General features: G+C 44.5%; 1 protein-coding gene across 1 annotated transcript in view; it reads left to right on the plus strand.

Annotated features, from left to right (window-relative positions):
• LOC311246894 (polycystin-1-like protein 2) overlaps window positions 1-19,681 on the plus strand; it is a gene marked incomplete at its 5' end in the record, with an annotated part of 86,235 nt that overhangs the window by 16,456 nt on the left and 50,098 nt on the right. Inside the window, 9 exons of the mRNA XM_084337135.1 lie at window positions 1,600-2,010; window positions 2,670-2,797; window positions 3,149-3,287; window positions 3,656-3,854; window positions 4,149-4,260; window positions 4,371-4,512; window positions 11,953-12,150; window positions 12,312-12,463; window positions 18,525-18,704. Coding sequence (XP_084193261.1) covers window positions 1,600-2,010; window positions 2,670-2,797; window positions 3,149-3,287; window positions 3,656-3,854; window positions 4,149-4,260; window positions 4,371-4,512; window positions 11,953-12,150; window positions 12,312-12,463; window positions 18,525-18,704 — 1,661 coding nt within the window. The remainder of the gene's footprint in view (window positions 1-1,599; window positions 2,011-2,669; window positions 2,798-3,148; window positions 3,288-3,655; window positions 3,855-4,148; window positions 4,261-4,370; window positions 4,513-11,952; window positions 12,151-12,311; window positions 12,464-18,524; window positions 18,705-19,681) is intronic.

Below are 19,681 nucleotides of genomic sequence, written 5' to 3' on the forward strand. Positions count from 1 at the left end.
TTGTAGACCAGGCCCATTGCAAGTTGCTGTACTCTGTCGTCTACTCTAAGCCATCCTAGGTAGTCAAAGTGGGCAGGGGTGAGGTGGGTTCTAGGAGTAAGGTAGTAGTAGTCTGACCAGTTTGTTTTGTTTTGTGATGTTTGTAATCTTGTTTTTAGCGCCTTTGAGGTGCTTTGGTACCATGAGGTGCAAGCATATTCATAGTACCCTTGAATGAGTGCTCCTGCCAGATTCTTCAGGGTATTCTTGTTTATCAGAGAGGAGATCCGGTACAAGAATCTAGTTCGTTGGTTGACTTTTTTTATTACCTTGGATGCCATTTTGTCACAGGAAAGATTTGCCTCTAGGATGGACCCTACATAGGTATGTAATTTCATCTTTCCTTGTGACAATATTGTCACCCACTGTAACTGAGAAGCCGTCGGTCTTGCTGAGTTTGTTATTTGATCCGAAGAGAATGGACTCTGTTTTACCCAGGTGTAATGATAGTTTGTGCCGATTCAGGTGCAGATTCTGCCGAGTTCTGAGCTGAGGGTTTTTTCAACCTGTAACTTGTTCTTGTCAGAGACCAGCAGGGCTGAGTCGTCCGCAAACAAGAACAAGTTGCAGTCACAAGCTGACGACATGTCATTTGCATAAATTAGGAACAGTAGCGGTCCTAGTATGCTTCCTTGTGGAACACCACAACTCACTGTGAGGGGGGGTAGAGTACCGTTTACTTCCACCATCTGTTCTCTCCCCTCAAGGTAGGATTGCATCCTCAGATATCTTTGCTGTGAATGTTCATCCATGCCTTCTCATTGCATTATTTGGCCTGACACCGGAGAAAGCCACTATATCTATTGGGCAATCCAATGCTATGGCCTTTGCCTCACTTATTGCCAGACGCCTCATCCTATTCAACTGGAAGGCAGCCACTCCCCCTTCACATGTGCACTGGATGAGGGATGTTATGTCTCTCATACATCAGAGAAGACAATCAGATTCACAACACAAGGCCACACAGATACTTTCCACAAAACATGGCAGCCCTTCCTACTTAATTTCAAAACCCATATGACCTAAGTCCCTTCTCCTTCCAAACCTCGGACCCCATGACCCCCCTCCTTCCCCTACCTACCTTTCTGACACTGCTAGACCACGTATGGCTGGGGAGATGGCATTGTGGTCTTACTACCGCTGAGGGTGTTAAATCTATTTTCTTTTTTTAATATATATAACTATCTGTAAAACATGCTACCAGAATGGAGAGTATTACTTATATTATATATTATTATTACTGTTTATTTTTTATTTTATTATTATTAATATTATAATTTTTTATTCTTATTTCTTTTAATTTTACTTAATTTCTTTTTACGTAGTTTTTTTCTGTCACATCTGTATTTATGTTTAATTATTTGAATAGTTTATTTATGTGTATTATAACCTATGTTTGTTGTCGCTCTCCTTGGGTGGGATGGGGTGGGGTTAGGGGATAGGAATGGGGAATGAAATGGAAGATGTATAATTTGAATGTATAATTGGAATGTATACATTTGCATAAATTCTTCTAATAAAAAAAGATAAACTATAATAAAAATTGTTGCCGTCATTCAGGTACAAATTTGACGTACAAAATCCAAACGGGAGAGACCCTGCTTGGAAATTGGTCAGCGAACAGAGGAATCGTCCCCCAGAATGTCACTGTGAGCTCCGCGGCCACGGAGCAGCTGGGGCCCGGCTGCCACCAGTTGACCCTGCACGCGTCCAACGGTGTTAACACTCAAGGGGTATCCACGGAGCTCCGGGTGTGTCTGCTGGAGCCGGTCGAGGGCCTGCTGGCCTCCGCAATAGCGCAGGATGACGAATGTCCCGACTCTCCAGATATCAACATCGGTGTTTCCCTAGAGCGGGGAGCCCCCGGGCAACTGGTCTTCTCTCTGGCCGGAGACAACGACTCCTTCTCCGAAACCAGAGACATGTTGAATGGCAGCTTACACGTTTATAACATCTCCACCACAATTAAAGGTACACAAATGTGTACAAAAAGGAATACTTTGACATTTTGAATTCTAGTTGGTTATTTTTCACGGACACTTGTCACATGTGGGAGAACGTTTCTACATTTGTCCTTCAATTTGCCTAAAATTGTCTGTTAGCATTGTTTGTTAGCAATCCTCAATCATACCACGGGGTGCTATACCTGTAAGCTGAATGTGTTTGAATGGGGAAAGCTAACAATGTTAAAGGAACACGCCAACATTATGGGCTTACCGTCTCCTCTAGAGTCAGACAAGAAGATAGTATGGATGAAATTAACCAACTAAAATCCAAAATGTCAATGTCTTTAAAGGTGTTATCTATAACATTCAGCCATTAGCACCTTGAGATCTTGTTTGCGTTTAAAGTGTGCTATATAAATTAAATGTATTATTATTATTATGACTGTCTAGATGTCACACTAGAGTACAAGCAAGTCATTTATTCAGGTTTCTACGTGGGGAAATTGGAAGTAGGGATTGGATACATGCCTGCAACATGTAAACAACAACATTCATTTTGGACCCACAAACATTTTTAAAATGATAAATTCATTAATCAATATATTTTTTTACCAGCAATAAGTGTTACACACGTTGGAAATGGAGTAATGGAAACACTCTGAACTACAAGCTGTTTTGTTACAGGGCCGTTGGATGTGAAAGTAAAAGCAGTGAATCTCTTCTCTGCCATGGAGGTGGACGTGGATCTAAGGAACATAATAAAGGCTTGCCAGAATTACTCCGGTTTCTCCCAGGATGACCATGAAAACTCAGTATGTGAGATGTAATGATGATTTTAGCACAGTCCAAATGTGTGTTTACCTCAATCTAAATGACCCGTGCTTCTAAATGTGATCTAGGTTGTTCACATAATCTGTTTAGTCAAGTCAAGTCAAGTCAAGAGTCAAGTTTATTTGTCACGGCATACGGATATACAATGAAATGCGGGTGATCTTGCCCGCAACGATGTGCAATTGGTACAACATATAATAGAATCCAATACAAAAATTTACATAGTAAGTCTACATTGATCTAATGAATTAGGCTTACGGTGATGTTACAGCACTCTGACTATAAGTGAACTCAAACTACACTTTGTTGCTGACTTTGTTTTCCATTTTCAGACAGGCAGTGTAAGAACTTATCCCTTGAGAATCACTGCTAGTCCAGACACTCTGGTTGACCACACTCAGAGTGTCACACTTGCTGTGACTGAAATGGGAGCATTAACTAGCAAATGGAACGAATTTGAATGGAAATGTGGTAAGTGTGACAAAAAATGTAATTAGTGTAAGCATACCATTTAAGCCAACGTACCCTATAAGCCCATTTGAAACGTTGATGCTTAATAGAGGATCAACTAAATAGCTAGTACACAGTACATTTCACAGATTTTTACTCAAACTGAGTTTGAGTAAAATTTACTCTGCGAAATTTACTGTGTAGGCCTATATTTTGCCATGTTATAATAGTTATATAACTATTACAATTATAATATGTAAGTAATACAATAAGTTAATAAGGTTAACTAGTAATAATAATATATGAACGTTTTAAAATATGGTTGTTATTATATGGTTACCATTATTTATAAATGTATTTAGAACGTATCCTGTTTTTTATCCATACAGAAGGAAATTGTAAATGCAACAACAAGACAACGGACACGACTCATGTCATTGAAAAAGACTGCCTTCCAAATCCATTTGATATTTTAAAATATATTTTTTCTGTGAGGAAACAAACATGGTTTGGGAAATGGATCCACCTTGTTTCAACATCTCAGTGCATCAGCGTTACTCCAAAGGAATTCAAAGACGTCACCATTAGGTAAAAACGGAGGCACTGGAACCAATAGACCATTGACCGTATTCACACACGGTGGCCATTTTGCTCTAATGTCATGCTCAGGTTGGGTTCCTTTCCACCCTGTTCCCACCTTCCCAGGATGATTATGAGCAAAAAGGCAGTCGTTTGAATATGGTCATTATAAGCTATCCTCAAAATTGACCATTTTCTGTATGAGATTCATGCAAACAGGAGCGAAGTAATATACCAACTGTGTCTGGACATTCATGATGGCATAGGGTTGTGTTTGACTTACCTTTACTTTTATTCTTGCAGCTGTGATGATTGTTCTTCAGTAAATGTGAGCGACCAGGTAAAACTAAGAGTGACCTGTCTGACTACTTGCCCGGACATGGTTTGGTATATTGAAGACCCAAAACCTTTGACAGTAAGTTTGAGACTCCAATATAAATGTGTATGTTCATATTTAAACGTATGTGTTAAGGAGCTGTAATAAAAAGTTATAGTTGCATATAATTGGATGATTCTTCCCCCCAGGGTGACCTCAAAGACTGTTACACCACAGAAGGGAGGAGGCCGCCTGTAGAGCAGCAGGATGGTGGTGGTGAATACTCTGTGTACAGCCCACACCTCAGAGAGGCAGAGGCTGCCTCACAGAACATCAATGTGATCGCTTATGGTGTGTTTGCCTCTTTTTTATTCTTTGCTAGGCAACCTTACACACCACCAACTGTGGTAAGCTAATGCCTTGTCTCCATTAGCTATGTTGAGCCTGGCTGAGGCTAGCCATGGCCAGGTTTGGTTTGGTTTGGTATGGTATGGTATGGTATGGTATGGTTGGGTTTGTGTCTTCATTAGCTATGTTCAGCCTGGCTAGAGCTAGCCATGGCCAGGTTTGGTATGGTATGGTTGGGTTTGTGTCTCCATTAGCTCAGCCTGGCTAGAGCTAGCCATGGCCAGGTTTGGTATGGTATGGTTGAGTTTGCATCTCTGTTGTGTTTCTTGTAAACTCTGTGGTTGCTAGGCAACCTTTCAGAATTCACATCGACAATTGTGACACACAAGCTAAACCATGATGATACAACAGTCCCGGCCAGGTCTGGCCAGGTTGTGAAAGGTGTCTGTCTCAGCCGGGGTTTGGCCAGGTTGTGAAAGGTGTCTGTCTCAGCCGGGGTTTGGCCAGGTTGTGAAAGGTGTCTGTCTCAGCCAGGTGTGGCCAGGTTCTAAAGACAATGGAGACGCTCACTGTGTGCCAGAGCACAGCATGGCTAAACCCTGGCTAGTGGAGAGAAGGCATTAGACGGCATGGATGAAAATGTATACGGCACGAACCGGCGCTTACCTAGCAACAAATGACACCAGAGTGAATGGGACAATGTTGTGGATTAAAAGGATTAAAAATAGTATGGCTAGATATGTCTAGAACAAAAATTGCTCAACTGTTTCTCTGTACAGCATAAACCAGCGGTAACCTAGCAGTAATGTTTTTCCTCAGAACCAAAGCAGTTTTTCCTCATCATTTGAATGACGCTGGTTATTAGTAACATATCCTTAGGTAATATAGTCACCCTAAAGCAAATTTCACACATTATTCCTAATCATGAACCATTATGTTTCAAGTTTCAAGTTTCAAGTTTCTTTAATAGTTGTCATACAGAAGTACAGAATACTTTCATACAAAATGCTTCTTACTGTTACGCTCCAGAGACTGTGCTAGACAAGATAGTATCAAATAACATAGTATAGCATGTAATTTAGAAGTAGAAAATGAGGTCACAGTGTTCAGTATAGACATATGTACAATGTTCGATGCAGAATAGACGTAACTGAGTTACCATATAATATACAATACTATGCAGTGTACTAATGTACAATACTATATAGTGCAAAGCAGAAATGGGATGAGGTACAACTTAGGTACAATTTACAGTAAGGTGTACGAGTTGTAGTGCAATCCTTCATCAATAAATATAAAGTGTGGGGAGTGGGTGCTACAGTGTGTTTGTTTAAAGTGAGTGTGTGCTATAAAGTGTGTGGAGTGGGTGCTACAGTGTGTTTGTTTAAAGTGAGTGTGTGCGTGTGGATGTGTGTGCTATGTGCGTTTGATGGTTGTTGTTGTTGTGTAGTGTTCATTGTTCGTTTAGCAGCCTGATGGCCTGGGGATAGAAGCTTCTTCTGAGTCTTTCTGTGCTTGCCTTGAGACTCCGGTATCGCTTGCCTGACCGCAGCAGTTCAAAGAGGCAGTTGTTCGGGTGACTGGAGTCTTTAATGATTCTCTTAGCCTTGCCCCTGCACCGCTTGTTGTAAATGTTCTGGAGGGTGGGGAGCCCCCCTCCAATTGTGTGTTCGGCTGAACGTGTCACTCTTTGTAGTCTGCTTCGGTCTTGTGCAGTGCTATTCCCAAACCAGGAGGTGATGTTGCCAGTCAGGATGCTCTCTATTGTACATGAGTAGAAGTTCTTAAGGATCTTCTGACTGACTTGGAACTTCCTTAGGCGCCTGAGGAAGTAGAGGCGTTGTCGTGCCTTCTTCACAACACTGTCAATGTGTGTGGTCCATGTCAAGTCCTCGGATATGTAGGCTCCGAGGTATTTAAAGCTGTTGACTCTCTCAACCGGTGCCCCGTCGATGCTGAGGGGGCTGTAGTCCTTGACCCCCGACCTCCTGAAGTCCACAATCATCTCCTTTGTTTTGCTGACGTTCAGGGAGAGGCTGTTTTCCTGGCACCATCCCGCCAGGACCTTGACCTCTTCCAGGTAGGCCCTCTCGTCGTTGGCAGAGATCAGGCCCACCACCACTGTGTCATCAGCAAATTTGATGATTGTATTGCTACTCCGCTGAGCCACACAGTCGTGTGTGTACAGGGAGTAGAGGAGGGGACTCAGAACACAGCCCTGGGGGGCCCCTATGTTGAGAGTGATGGATGAGGAGGTGCAGTTGCCTGCTCTCACCACCTGGGGTCTGCCCGTCAGGAAGTCCAAGACCCACTGGCAGAGGTCATAGTTCAAGCCCAGGTCCCTGAGCTTGGCTATGAGTATGGAGGGGACTATGGTATTGAATGCCGAGCTGTAGTCGATGAATAGCATTCTCATGTAGGAGACGGGAAATCACGACCAAAGAGAGTGAAGTTTCTTTCACCACACATCAGTGTGCATCATTTAATAGCATAGCAATGGATACCACAACAAACAAAGTCAAGCGTTAATATGGCCGCTCTAGATACCCCGGATGCCCCGTGTCCTTAAAGTGACAGTGTAGGTGGATTATGTCCCGTCCAGGTAAGTGCCCATGTAAGTGCCCACTACATATGTCCCCCCAGAATTCACCCTACTAACTCACAAAACAGGTCGGTAGACAGACCTCCCGACCATAACGGCTCCGAACAACTGGAGCCGGCATATGAGCTAACGTGGGACCCCCTGGGGCCTTGCGGTGGCGGGGAGGGCAAGGGGCAAGGTGCCTAATGGGCGGTGAGGGACTCATATTTTCAAAAAGCGAGTGCCACGGGGTGATCCACATCCAAGTGAGCTGGCTTAAGCCTGTCCACCGAGACATGTTCCGGTTTACCGCCAATGTCCACCACGAAGGTCTTACTTCCCGTCTGTAGGACCCGAAACGGGCCATCGTAGGGGGGTTGAAAGGACCCGCGGTGGGCATCGTGCCGTATGAACACGTATTCCGTCGCCTGGAGGCCGGTGGAACACGAGTCTGTGGCAAACCATGCTGCGAGGTGGGGACCGGCACAAATGCCCTAGCGTTCTCCAAGTTTGAAACGCGCTGCTGGGTCGCAGACCAGGGGTCTGTGGTGTCAGGTAAAAACTCCCCGGGGACCCGCAGCGGTTGGCCATAGACCAGCTCAGCCGACGATGACTGGAGATCATCCTTGGGGGCGGTCCTGAGACCCAACATGACCCACGGGAGCCTGTCGACCCAACTACCATCGCTAAGGGTAGCTCGGAGAGAAGCCTTCATGGACCGGTGAAACCGCTCACACAAACCGTTAGCCTGCGGGTGATAAGCGGTAGTGCGGTGCAGTCTCACGCCTAAGTTTCTGGCAATCTCGGACCAAAGCTCAGAGGTGAACTGAAGTCCACGGTCCGACGAAAGGTCAGACGGAGCACCGAACCGGGCCACCCACGTATATATAAACGCCCGAGCCACATCAGTGGACGTTGTGGATGACAGCGGAACGGCCTCTGGCCACCGAGTGGTTCTGTCCACCATCGTGAGGAGGTATGTGAAACCATGCGATGGGGGCAATGGACCCACCAGGTCCACATTCACATGGTCAAACCTCCTTTCGGGCACGGAGAACTGGGCCAAAGGAGCTTTAATGTGGCGGTGTACCTTAGCGCGCTGGCACATCACACAGGTCTTAACCCACCCGCTCACATCCTTTTTCAGCCCGTGCCAAATGAACTTGGCTGCCACCTGCTTTTGAGAAGCCCTGTTACCGGGGTGAGAGAGACCATGTATGATGTCAAAAACATGACGTCTCCAACTGCTGGGCACCACGGGTCGCGGCCGCACCGTGGAAACGTCGCACAGGAGTGTGCCGTTAACCTCATTAAATGCCACATCCTCCAGCCTGAGTGCTGTGATGGCCGTCCTGTAGGCCTGAACGTCCAGGTCGGAAACCTGGTCTGAGGCCATGCGTGCATAGTCTAAACCAACATGGACGGCCCCGATCAAGGCCCGAGAGAGACAGTCTGCCACTAGATTGTCCCTGCCTGCGACATGCTGAATATCCGTGGTAAACTCTGAGATATATGACAGGTGCCTCTGCTGACGGGCAGACCATGGCTCACTTACTTTAGCCATAGCAAAAGTGAGTGGCTTGTGGTCTACAAATGCCGTGAACGAACGAGCCTCCAGCAGGGAACGGAAATGCCGCACGGCCAGATAGAGGGCGAGGAGCCTATCAAAAGTGCTATATTTGCACTCATTAGGACGAAGCTGTCGGCTAAAAAACGCCAGTGGCTGCCAAGCCCCACTCACCCACTGCTCGTATACCGCTCCAACAGCATAGTCTGAAGCATCAGTGGTGATGGCAACAGGGGCGTTGGGAAGTGGGTGTGCCAGCCTGATTGCATTGGCCAGGGCGGTTTTAGTATCGACAAACGCCTTGCGTCTCTCGTCCGTCCAGTCCACCACATGTTTGGCGATTTTACCCCTGAGAGCCTCGTAAAGAGGTCGCATTAGCTGAGCAGCCCGGGGGACAAACCGATGGTAAAAATGTACCATGCCAAGGAACTCTTGCAGAGCCTTGATGGTGGGTGGCAGTGGAAAATTTGCTATGGCGTCAACCTTAGATGGGAGGGGAACTGCCCCATCTTTGGTGACGTGGTGCCAGAGGAAATCGATCCTAGACAGCCCAAACTGACATTTAGCTGGGTTAATTATGAGCCCATGCTGACTGAGTCGGTGGAAAAGGGTCCTGAGATGGGACAAGTGCTCTGCCTTGGTGGTACTGGCGACTAAGATGTCATCTAGGTAGACAAACAAAAAAGGCAGGTCCCGTAACACAGAGTCCATCAAGCGCTGGAATGTCTGTGCTGCGTTTTTAAGCCCAAATGGCATGCGCAAGAACTCAAACAAACCAAAGGGAGTAATCACCGCCGTCTTAGGGATGTCCGCTGGGTGGACCGGCACCTGGTGGTAACCTCGAACTAAATCTATTTTTGAAAATATGAGCTTCCGGGCCAGGTGGGTGGAAAATATGTGGAACCGGGTATCGGTCCGGTGTGGTTACCTCGTTAAGGCGGCGGTAATCACCACACGGGCGCCACCCGCCGGCAGCCTTGGGGACAATGTGAAGGGGTGAGGCCCATGGGCTGTCAGAACGACGGATAATACCCAGGTTCTCCATGTTGGAAAACTCTGCCTTGGCCACGGCCAGCTTGGCAGGATCTAGGCGCCGAGCCCGGGAGTAGACTGGCGCACCTGCCGTAGCGATGTGATGCTCCACACCGTGCTTACTGGTGGAGGACGAGAAAGTGGGTTGGGTAAGGACAGGGAACTCGGCTAGCAGCTGGTGAAACTCATCTGTAACAGACAACATGTTAGACAAACCCACAGGAGGCGCTGCCCCGACAGTACATTCAAATGAACAAAAGGTGGTGGCGTCGATCAATCGATTGTTCCTGACAACCACCAACAATCCATAGGCACACAGAAAATCAGCACCCAGCAGGGGCACAGACACATCAGCAGTAATGAAGTCCCAGCTAAACCGCCGCTCACCAAAACACAACTCCACTAGCCTACTGCCATACGTGCGGATCGTAGTACCATTGGCAGCTTCCATAGGGAGCCCATGCCCGTCGGCCAGGGTGTCCACCCTTGACGCAGGCAGCACGCTTCTCTGTGCCCCTGTGTCGCACATGAAACGCCTGCCTGAGATGTTGTCCCGAATAAACAGTAGCCTGCCGGCCCCACCAACGCTCATGGCCACTGTTGAGCGCCGGCCCGGGTGTTTCCCGGCCCCTTGTAAGTACATGGGGGACGGCATTGGTTAGCCCTGGCTCCATACTTTGTGTGAAAGAAACACCAGCCAGTGTCTCTCCCTCGCTTGGGAGGGGCTGCCACCGCAGCAGCGACGGTATAATCCCCATGGTGAGAGGTAGAGGGTTGGTCATGATAGAACACGGCCGTACAGTGTTGCTGCTGGCTGGCCAAAAAGAACTTATCCGCCTCCGCGGCTAACATACGGCAGTCATTTATTGTTGTGTTGGCCAAGGCAGCCCTTACCTGAGCCGGTAACTGGCGCAAGAACAGCTGTTGGAAGAGAAAATGGTTGGGCTCATGTTCTCCCATCAACGCCAACATCCTATCCATAAGCTCGGACGGTTTACTGTCGCCCAGACCTTGCAATGAAAACAGCCGGTTAGCTCGTTCCACCTCAGACAGTTCAAAACACTTCAACAAGTGTGCCTTCAGCGTGCCATATTTATCGTGCGCCGGAGGGTTTGTGAGTAGACTCACCACTCTGGCTGCCGTGTTAGTCCCCAGCACAGCGACAACGTGATAGTACTTAGTGTCATCCTCCGTTATTTTCTTTATTGCAAACTGCGCCTCCGCCTGCACAAACCATGCAGTAGCTTGCGTTTCCCAGAACTCTGGCAATTTCAGCGCAACTGCTGCTTCCATAAACTTCAGCGCGACTGCCTGTTCCATTGTTCAATCGTTCTTGAAAGCGTCCAAGAACGTCAGGTTCACCAATGTAGGAGACGGGAAATCACGACCAAAGAGAGTTACGTCAGTGTGCATCATTTAATAGCATAGCCATGGATACCACGACAAACAAAGTCAAGCGTTAATATGGCCGCTCTAGATACCCCGGATGCCCCGTGTCCTTAAAGTGACAGTGTAGGTGGATTATGTCCCGTCCAGGTAAGTGCCCATGTAAGTGCCCACTACACTCACATAGTTCCCCTTCCTCTTGTCCAGGTGTGATGCTGCTGTGTGCAGCACATGGGCTATGGCGTCCTCCGTGGACCTGTTGGGGCGGTATGCAAATTGCAGGGGGTCCATGTTGATGGGGAGGGAGGAGCAGCATGTTGATTATTAATCAAGATGTTCAAAGACCACCTGTGTTTAGTAGCGTGCCCGCTCTGGAAACCAATTTGAAGCACAGCGTCTTTTGCTGAACTGTGAACAAAAGCTTGCTCAACTCTCAGCACTTTCATGAACATGCAGGAGGCTGTCATTTCAACATGGAAAAGAAGCAGTTGCTTTAAAGGTCCCCAGTGGACATATGCAGCTTCAGAGACAATGAATTGGAAATGTTGTTTGTGGACTAATGTTTGTCTAGGATTTTACATACAAATTAACTTAATTCTTTTCTTTTTCCCCTTTTTTCTATTTAGTAGCGCTACCAGTTACAGACCTGAATGTATCCATCCATATCCCTTTAAAATCACCCTGGCTGTGGTCACCCAAGTTTCTCTGCCATCTGTTGAAGCCTTTACACATTAGTTTAGCCTATCTAGTTTATCTTCGCAAGAACCTTGTCCATTTGCCCTTTAATTGGAATATTTAGTCTGCTCTTATTTTCCAGGAAAAATTCCATTGGTTTTTAAATGCATTTTCAATTGTATTTCCTTTTCTTTTTTTGCAGGTAAGGAGGACCCAGGCTTTGCCAGGTTCACGATTCCCATACCCGGTGCCATGCCACTCGGAACAGCTGCTCCAAGTCCCCCATCGTGTAGTATCTCCCCGCTGTCAGGAACGGTGCTCGATGCTTTCAACATCAGCTGTGAACCCAGCTCCTCCTGCTCCTCAGGCAGCTGTCTATATTGTTTCCAAACAGACACAGGTGAGAATGACGCGGTCAAAGCTTTTGACCCACACCGGCTCACAGTGAACCTAATGGATGTCGTCTGAGAGGCACTTTGATGTTTTCTCCGACCCCAATGCAGAGGCGTAAGAGATGAGTCATAGCTGTGTTTCTAACGATCACAAACGCTTGTCTCGCAGGCAAACATCTGAGGTGCAGTGATACAAATGAAGTAAAGTCCATCTTCCTGCCTCTCGGAGATGAGAACAACAATTACAGCCTATCTGTGCTGGTGACTGTGAAAGATGGACACGAGAAGAGTAGTGCAACTATCACAACTATCACCACTCAGGTATTCTGTCACTATGCATGTATCACAGGGGGGGAAAGTATCTAACATTATGGAGTGTGTATTTATTCTCCAGGTGATGAAGCGGTGGGGTTTAGTTTAGTTTAGTTTAGTTTATTAGGATCCCCAATTAGCTACAGCATCACAGTAGCTATTCTTCCTGGGGTCCACAAAAAACAGACATTGTGACCGTGCAACATAATACTTACATCATAACATATAACATTACAAGTAAACATGACAAAGGACTTGGACTAGTACACACGCACAAGACAAGCTCCAATATACAATAATCCAATATACAATAATCCAATATACAATAATCAAACAATGTGAAATATGCTGAACAATGCAGATACAATTAACTAATCCGAATAAACATTTTAACATGTATGTTTTACCATGTATTTTAGTGGATATTAACATGTGTTTCATGAATACTGATTAAGTGGAGTCTTGGAATAATCATTGCACTTATATAGCGCCTTTCACTTTACAAAGTGCTTTACAATGCAGGGTGGAAATTGCCTCCTTCACCACCATGCACTGTGTAGCACCCAACCTTGGGCTATGCAGGCTCAATGGCTGCCATATACTGGCACCAGGCACACATCACACTATGCAATGGCTGAAAGGCTCAGGGGGAGGGATGATTAGGTGGCCTTGATGTCAGAGACCTCCTTATAAATATTTAAAAAACAACTAAAATCTCATTTAACACTTTGATCGCCATGGTTAAATTCATAATTTACCATCCCTAGCCAGCTCTATTTGTCTATGGAGAAGTTCCCCTTCTTTGCAGGGCTATAACCTTTTAAATTGTATTGCTAAATTGACATTATTATGGCCCATTCAATGTCCTATATCTATTGTTCAGGGTGTAGCAACGTTATACTTTTTCATTCACATATTCATACTAAAATACGGTCTAAAGTATAAGTATGTTTTTATCGTTTTCTGCAGCTTTCTCCAGAACTTGATTTATAGCCCCAAATGCATTATATTGATGATGAAATACAGTTTGATAGCGATCTGTGCCAGATAAAAAATTTCAACTGGAGGTACTTCTAGACGTTACTACGTATCATTTGATGTTGACCGGATGGGCGGGGGGTCGTTTATAATTCCGTGGGCAACGTTATATCATTCATCTAGGGTGGGTCATATTCATCAGATCAGTTAGTATAGAAGACGTTAGAAAATAACGTTGAAACTCACCGTACCTTCCTCGCGGCGTTGGGCGATCAGCCTGGAGTAGACATTTTGCTATTATGGGATGTTGATGTAGATTAACCATTTCCAGGTTGTATAATACTATATACGTCCAAATAACGTTGTTTATTGAGTTAGGGCGAGCGATTGATTATCCAGTGTGTCGAGATGGAGTCCGGCTAACGATCGCGAGTGCCCGGACGAAATATGGATGAGCACTTCCTTTTTGGCGCGTCACTTCCTGTTGGCCGATCTGCCGATCGGCCACCAGATGGCGCTCTTGAACCGTTAGACCAGCGGTTCCCAAACTTTTTTGGCCGTGCACCCCCTGTCACCTCCCGACCTAGCTCGCGCACCCCCCAATGGGTTTCTGTTAGAAAAAATTGTTGCTGGTCTCTGTGCACAGATTTAATTTTTTATTTTATCTCTTCCCACGGCGACTATGGATAGGGCATTTCTTTATTTAATTAAAATGTTCACGACAATACTCTGCCAGCATGTTTAATATCCATAATACTAAAGGTTTGACTAAGATTTGTATGAAATTTTATTGTAAAAAAAAAAGACAAAAAAAAAATTACCACCATTAGCCTTTTCATGTCACGCACCACCTAGAGGGCGCTCGCGCACCACAAGGGGTGCGCGCACCACAGTTTGGGAACCACTGCGTTAGACAGTTGAGTGGAGCTCAGCAGTATATCTCAGGTCCCCGGAGGAGAAATATGATTTCGATCACAGATTTTTGAAATATTGATATCAAAGACGTGTTACGGCGTCTTTGGCAGAATGAGCATGGCGGGGAAAGACGAGTTACGGCGTTCCCGGCGATTAAATTGTTAATTTCATCATAAATCATCAACATATTAAGTTACTCCTGTGCATCAGTGTTACATCTATGGCTGCTTGTTCTTTTTCTTCATTATATACTGTTTATATGTTATTCTCCTCTCCTTTACCTTCTTGAAAAAAAAAAGAAAAAAAAAGATTGTTCTCGTTATTGGCTCGTGTCAATCTTCGATTTGTTTCCGCTTGTTACATTCAAGCCTAAAGTATGGCTCGTGTAGGCCTTGAATGCAAAGTGGTGGACACAGGACAAGACAGGAGTTTATCAAAAATAACACTATTTATTGGAACAGCTATTTACATGGACAAAAAGGGTGAGAGCTGGGTGTTCCAGACTCCAAAGGTCAATAACAAAACCAAGGCACATAGGCCAAAATAGAACAATAGCAAAAATAGCAGCTGTGAGAGCAGATGAGACTCTGGTGAGCTGACATCTCTTGTGAAGTGGGAGACACTGCAGCCTGCACTCTGCTCTCCTTTGTAGGGCGTGGTGCCTCATCACCACACCTGTGTCAATTAGAAGGGCGGCCATTTTAATAACATGGAACACCAAAAACAGGAAGAAACAGTGTATCAATCAAACCACCAATTAGTGACAACACACTACAACCACAATGTGAATATGCACCACAGACAGTAAGTATCCCTCCACCATGTGAAAGTAATACGTAACACCGCTATAGTGTCTGACTTATGTCTCTGATCAGTATTTAGACCATGTTTACATGTATTTAATTCATATATGTTTATGGACAATGGGATGGGAGTGGAACTTTGTACAAGCCCTTTGGGCTTCATTCCCTCCTAGCACTTTTATTTTTTATTTTATTTTTATATTTTGCTAAACAAATAAACTAAACAAAAAAAACTAAACTAAACAGATTGTGCATTTGGCCAGGAATGTCGAGGAACCCCCTACTCTTTGAAATAGGCACTCTGGGTTTAACGACCAAATTCAGTCTGGACCTCGGTTTAACGTTTCATCCGAAGGACGGTGATAGTTCTTATTTCATAGGCTATTTATGGTGAGTTGCCTATCAGTCAGTATCTGCAAACTGCAATGTTGCTTGGGTTGTTAAAGCTGCAGTTGGGTATAAAACTGAGTTTACCTGCCAAGCAGAAATAGAGTGCACTGCATCACTTTTTAAGCCCATGCAAACATCACTTGACAGGCCAAAAACATGTGACGCCGTTTCTTTTGGCCTGCCAAGTGGTATTTCCAGGGTTGCAAAACTAAAACCACCATTGCATTCCTCGTCAAAAAGTACACACAATGAGGGGGCGGTCGGATGGCGTAGCGGAAATTGCGCTCGTCACCAATGCAAGAGGGTGCGGTCTCGACTCCCGGAGTCAGCATTGCCTGCGGCTTGGGCCGATCGTCATACTAACTCGTTTGGCTGAGTTATTTTATTTTTATTTTATTTAATTTTTTTAAACGGATCCCCATTAGCTGACGCCTTAGCGGCAGCTAGTCTTCCTGGGGTCCAACAACATACATATACACAAGATAACATACACCTAGCATATATCACAAATACAATTAATCATAGAATAGAGTAAAATCCAGTTATACCAAAATAAAACAATTGATCAGGGTGTGCATGTATTCCAGCTGTGCTGAATACAAAATGTTATTGTGTGTGCAAGTGTAAATAGTGTTTAAGATTTCTTTTAAAACTAGCCTTTTCTTTGATGTTCCTAACAACCCTGGGAAGACAGTTCCAGGACACTATCGCCCTATAAAATACTGCCCTTTTCATAAAATTAGACTTAGGTAGAGGTAAATTAATCAATCCACCCCTTGCCCCCCTGGTTGAATGTGTGTGAGTACTTGCGCTGTACACAATGCAATTATACAGGAACTTTGGAGTTTGAGTTTGAGTAACTCTATGAAAATATGTAATTAAGTTAGCAGATAATCTTACCTTAACACTGAGCCATGAGAGACGTGCATGCATGTCAACTACACTAGCCCTAGGTGAGCAGCCTAGGACCAGTCTAGCTGCCTTGTTTTGAGCTACTTGTAGTTTTCTGAGTAGACCATTGGATGCAGATGACCATACTACAGAGCAGTAGTCTAAATTACATAAAACCATAGAGCACACAACTTGACGAAACAGCACTGATGTGAGATAAGGTGAGCACTTCCGTGTGACTGCAACCGCTCTGCCCATTTTGGCAACCACCTTGTTGATGTGATCGGACCAAGACAATGCACCATCAAGCCAGAGTCCTAAAAGCTTCACAGTCTTTACCTGTTCAATGGTTTGACCCTCAATCTGTAAATTCAATTTGGGATTGTGTGATAGTCTATAATTAGAGCCGAATATTATGCATTTTTTTTTTTTTTTTTTTTTTTTTTTTTTACTTTGACCAGTCACCTGGTTCTTTTAGCGTTTATCGCTTTTTCTTCTCATTCATACTTGGTCAAGTTCGACCGACAGAAGCAGGCTGAAAGGGTTCAGATGGGGGGGTAGACACTCTGGGAAAGGCACGGCTGCCGTCCGGGATTCGAACGCGCTCAGCCCCAGATCCGCGCGAGCGCGGTTGTCCACGGCGCTGAAATAGCACTCGCGGTACGTGGTGAGCTACTGGAGCTCCCTGCACTTTGTTTTTGATAAATTAAGTATACGTTTATTTGATTTTATCCAGTTATATATAATGCTCAGCTCACTAGACAGAACCTGACTAAGCTCTGTACATGTTGCAGCCGCATAATAAATAGTGGAATCATCGGCATACATTGTCAAATTAGCTCTACTAATTGCAAACGGCATGTCATTTGTAAAAATTTAGTATAAGAGGGGTCCTAGGCAACTTCCTTGCGGGACCCCGCAGTCCAGGGCCCTACTGCTCGATAGAGCCCCATTAAAATAAACTCTCTGTTAGCGGGAGGGAAGTCGAGGGTGGTAATCGGGCGTTGTGGACAGCGGCGCCTACAGGTCAGGTCTGGGCGCCTGCTCAGCGAAAGGCAGGAAATGGTGAAGGCAGCGTGACCTCCCACGCGTTACGCTTCACCAATGGGAGTCCTCGCTGCCAGGTGAAAACAGAGCCACTGGCTGTCTCCACATGTGTCTGAGAAAGCGTGTGGTAGACTTCAGGGTTCCCTTATACCGACCAGTAGGAGGAACATGCGCACAACAACCAGGTAGGGGAGGGGGGGAATTGGCATAACGACTAAATTGGGATGGGGAGAAAAAATAGAAAAATCAGGCGGAGAAAAAGAGGCTTGAAAAAAAATTGAAAACCACCTGCCGACCAGAGGCTGTGAAATATTTCTTATTATCTTTTTGGGGAAATTCAGCTTAAAGCTGCTGGTGACTGTAGAAACCCTTTGTTGCCTGTGTGTTTTAAAAGTGATGCAGAGCTCTATTTCTGCTGGGCAGGTGAACCCACTCTTGGGTTTCATCATTTCTCCAAAGTTGCCTACTAGAGCTTCTTGGTGACATTTTACAGAAACCCAACCTTTATGATCCAATCCAACCCTTTAAATTGTGATTTCACTATGAATGCTTATAAACTAATAACAAACCAGTAATAAACTATACAGTTTACAAATTATTTAAATCCATCTTTATTATAACCACTACCTATTGGTGAACAACGATTCCTTATGAAGCTTTATAAAGTATAAACTATTTATTAACAAAATTGTTTACACATGCATTAGAAAGCATTACATGGTAACTGGATGAATGATACATATTCTTTTATATAATACACATTTTATTTATTATATATATATTTATTTAAGTGTCTTAAATAATAATAACTATTTGATGTAACGTAATTCATATTTCATTCATGGATAGTTTGTAAGAGTTGATCATCAGGATATAATGCATCATGAAGCATTTGTGAACAACAGTTTATAAATGGTTTTAGTACGACATTGTTAATGAAATCCATGAAGTCCACATCAGGAAAACAGAATGTTGACTTGATGTAGTGGTCAGCGCTCGGGGGCTTGGAATAATTTAGCCCGACTGGCTATTTGTCCTCCCTCAAGGTACGGAAAAGCAACTCCAGTTCTTCGATGGAGGCTCTCCAGTCTGCAGTAGAAGATACCGTTGCCCAACTGGAGCAACAGGGTCTGCTGTCTGGCGAAGCACTGGGACAGATATTCAGCTCTGTGTCTGATATGCTCAACATGGAATCCAGTCCGGAGCAGAAGGATGCAAGGAAGAAGGTATTTAATTATTATTATTTTAATTTTATTTATTTATAAGAGCCGCTGATTAACATCACTGGACTTTCAAGGCCATGGATGAGAACAAAAGTTGTCTGCCTCACAAATATTATAATACTCTGTTGAGCACCGGTCGTAAACCGATGTCAGATTGATTATCCCATAACTCTTTAGTCCGAATCCCAGCTTCAAGCAGCGTCCCGCGAAGCGTGAGACATCTAGGACTCAATTTGTCTATAACGTTCAGGGCTTAAACTCAGCAGACCTCGGCTCACACACAGGAACCCCCCGTCCCCTCCAGTAATACAGTTGATTAAATGGAGTTGCGGGGTATATTTTTATTCTATTTGCACTGGGAAGGACTCTCTTTACTTAGATGAGGTCCATTTTCCCTATCCTATGTACACGTATTATCACTATATGGCTTTACTTGATAATCCCATTATACAGAATGCACCTTTAGTCCTTAATGCATAATCATAAGTCTCCTTTTACTCCGTAGGGATAAAGCCTATAGTTATAGTTATATCCCCATTATAGCTAGGGATAAAGCCACTTACACATATTATCACTATATGGCATTACTTGATAAAACCAGGTTTATCAGAATCCACCTTTAGTCCTTAATTTACTCTGTTCGCCGTTGAGTTTACTGTATGGCATTACTTGATAAAACCAGGCTTGCCGAACCCACCTTTCTCCTTACTCACAATGATATACCTTCTCCTCCTCCTCCGTCTGGGGAAAAAGTTCTTTTTTATATCATATATTAGGCACAATACAGGCACATTCAGGCACATTATCATTATTATTATTATTATTATTATTATTACTGGTAAAGTTACAATGCAAAAATACATCTCCATCCTTACCCGTCTTTTTGGGAAAAATAGAAGCAGAACGTGGTTTCCAAAAGAAGATTGTTTTTATTTTTTAACAGTAGAAAATTATATTTAAGGGTTCAGTTTCATTTATAA

The sequence above is a fragment of the Notolepis coatsorum genome (assembly GCF_963971535.1).
Source record: "Notolepis coatsorum genome assembly, chromosome: 20".
Classification (NCBI taxonomy): Eukaryota; Metazoa; Chordata; class Actinopteri; order Aulopiformes; family Paralepididae; genus Notolepis; species Notolepis coatsorum.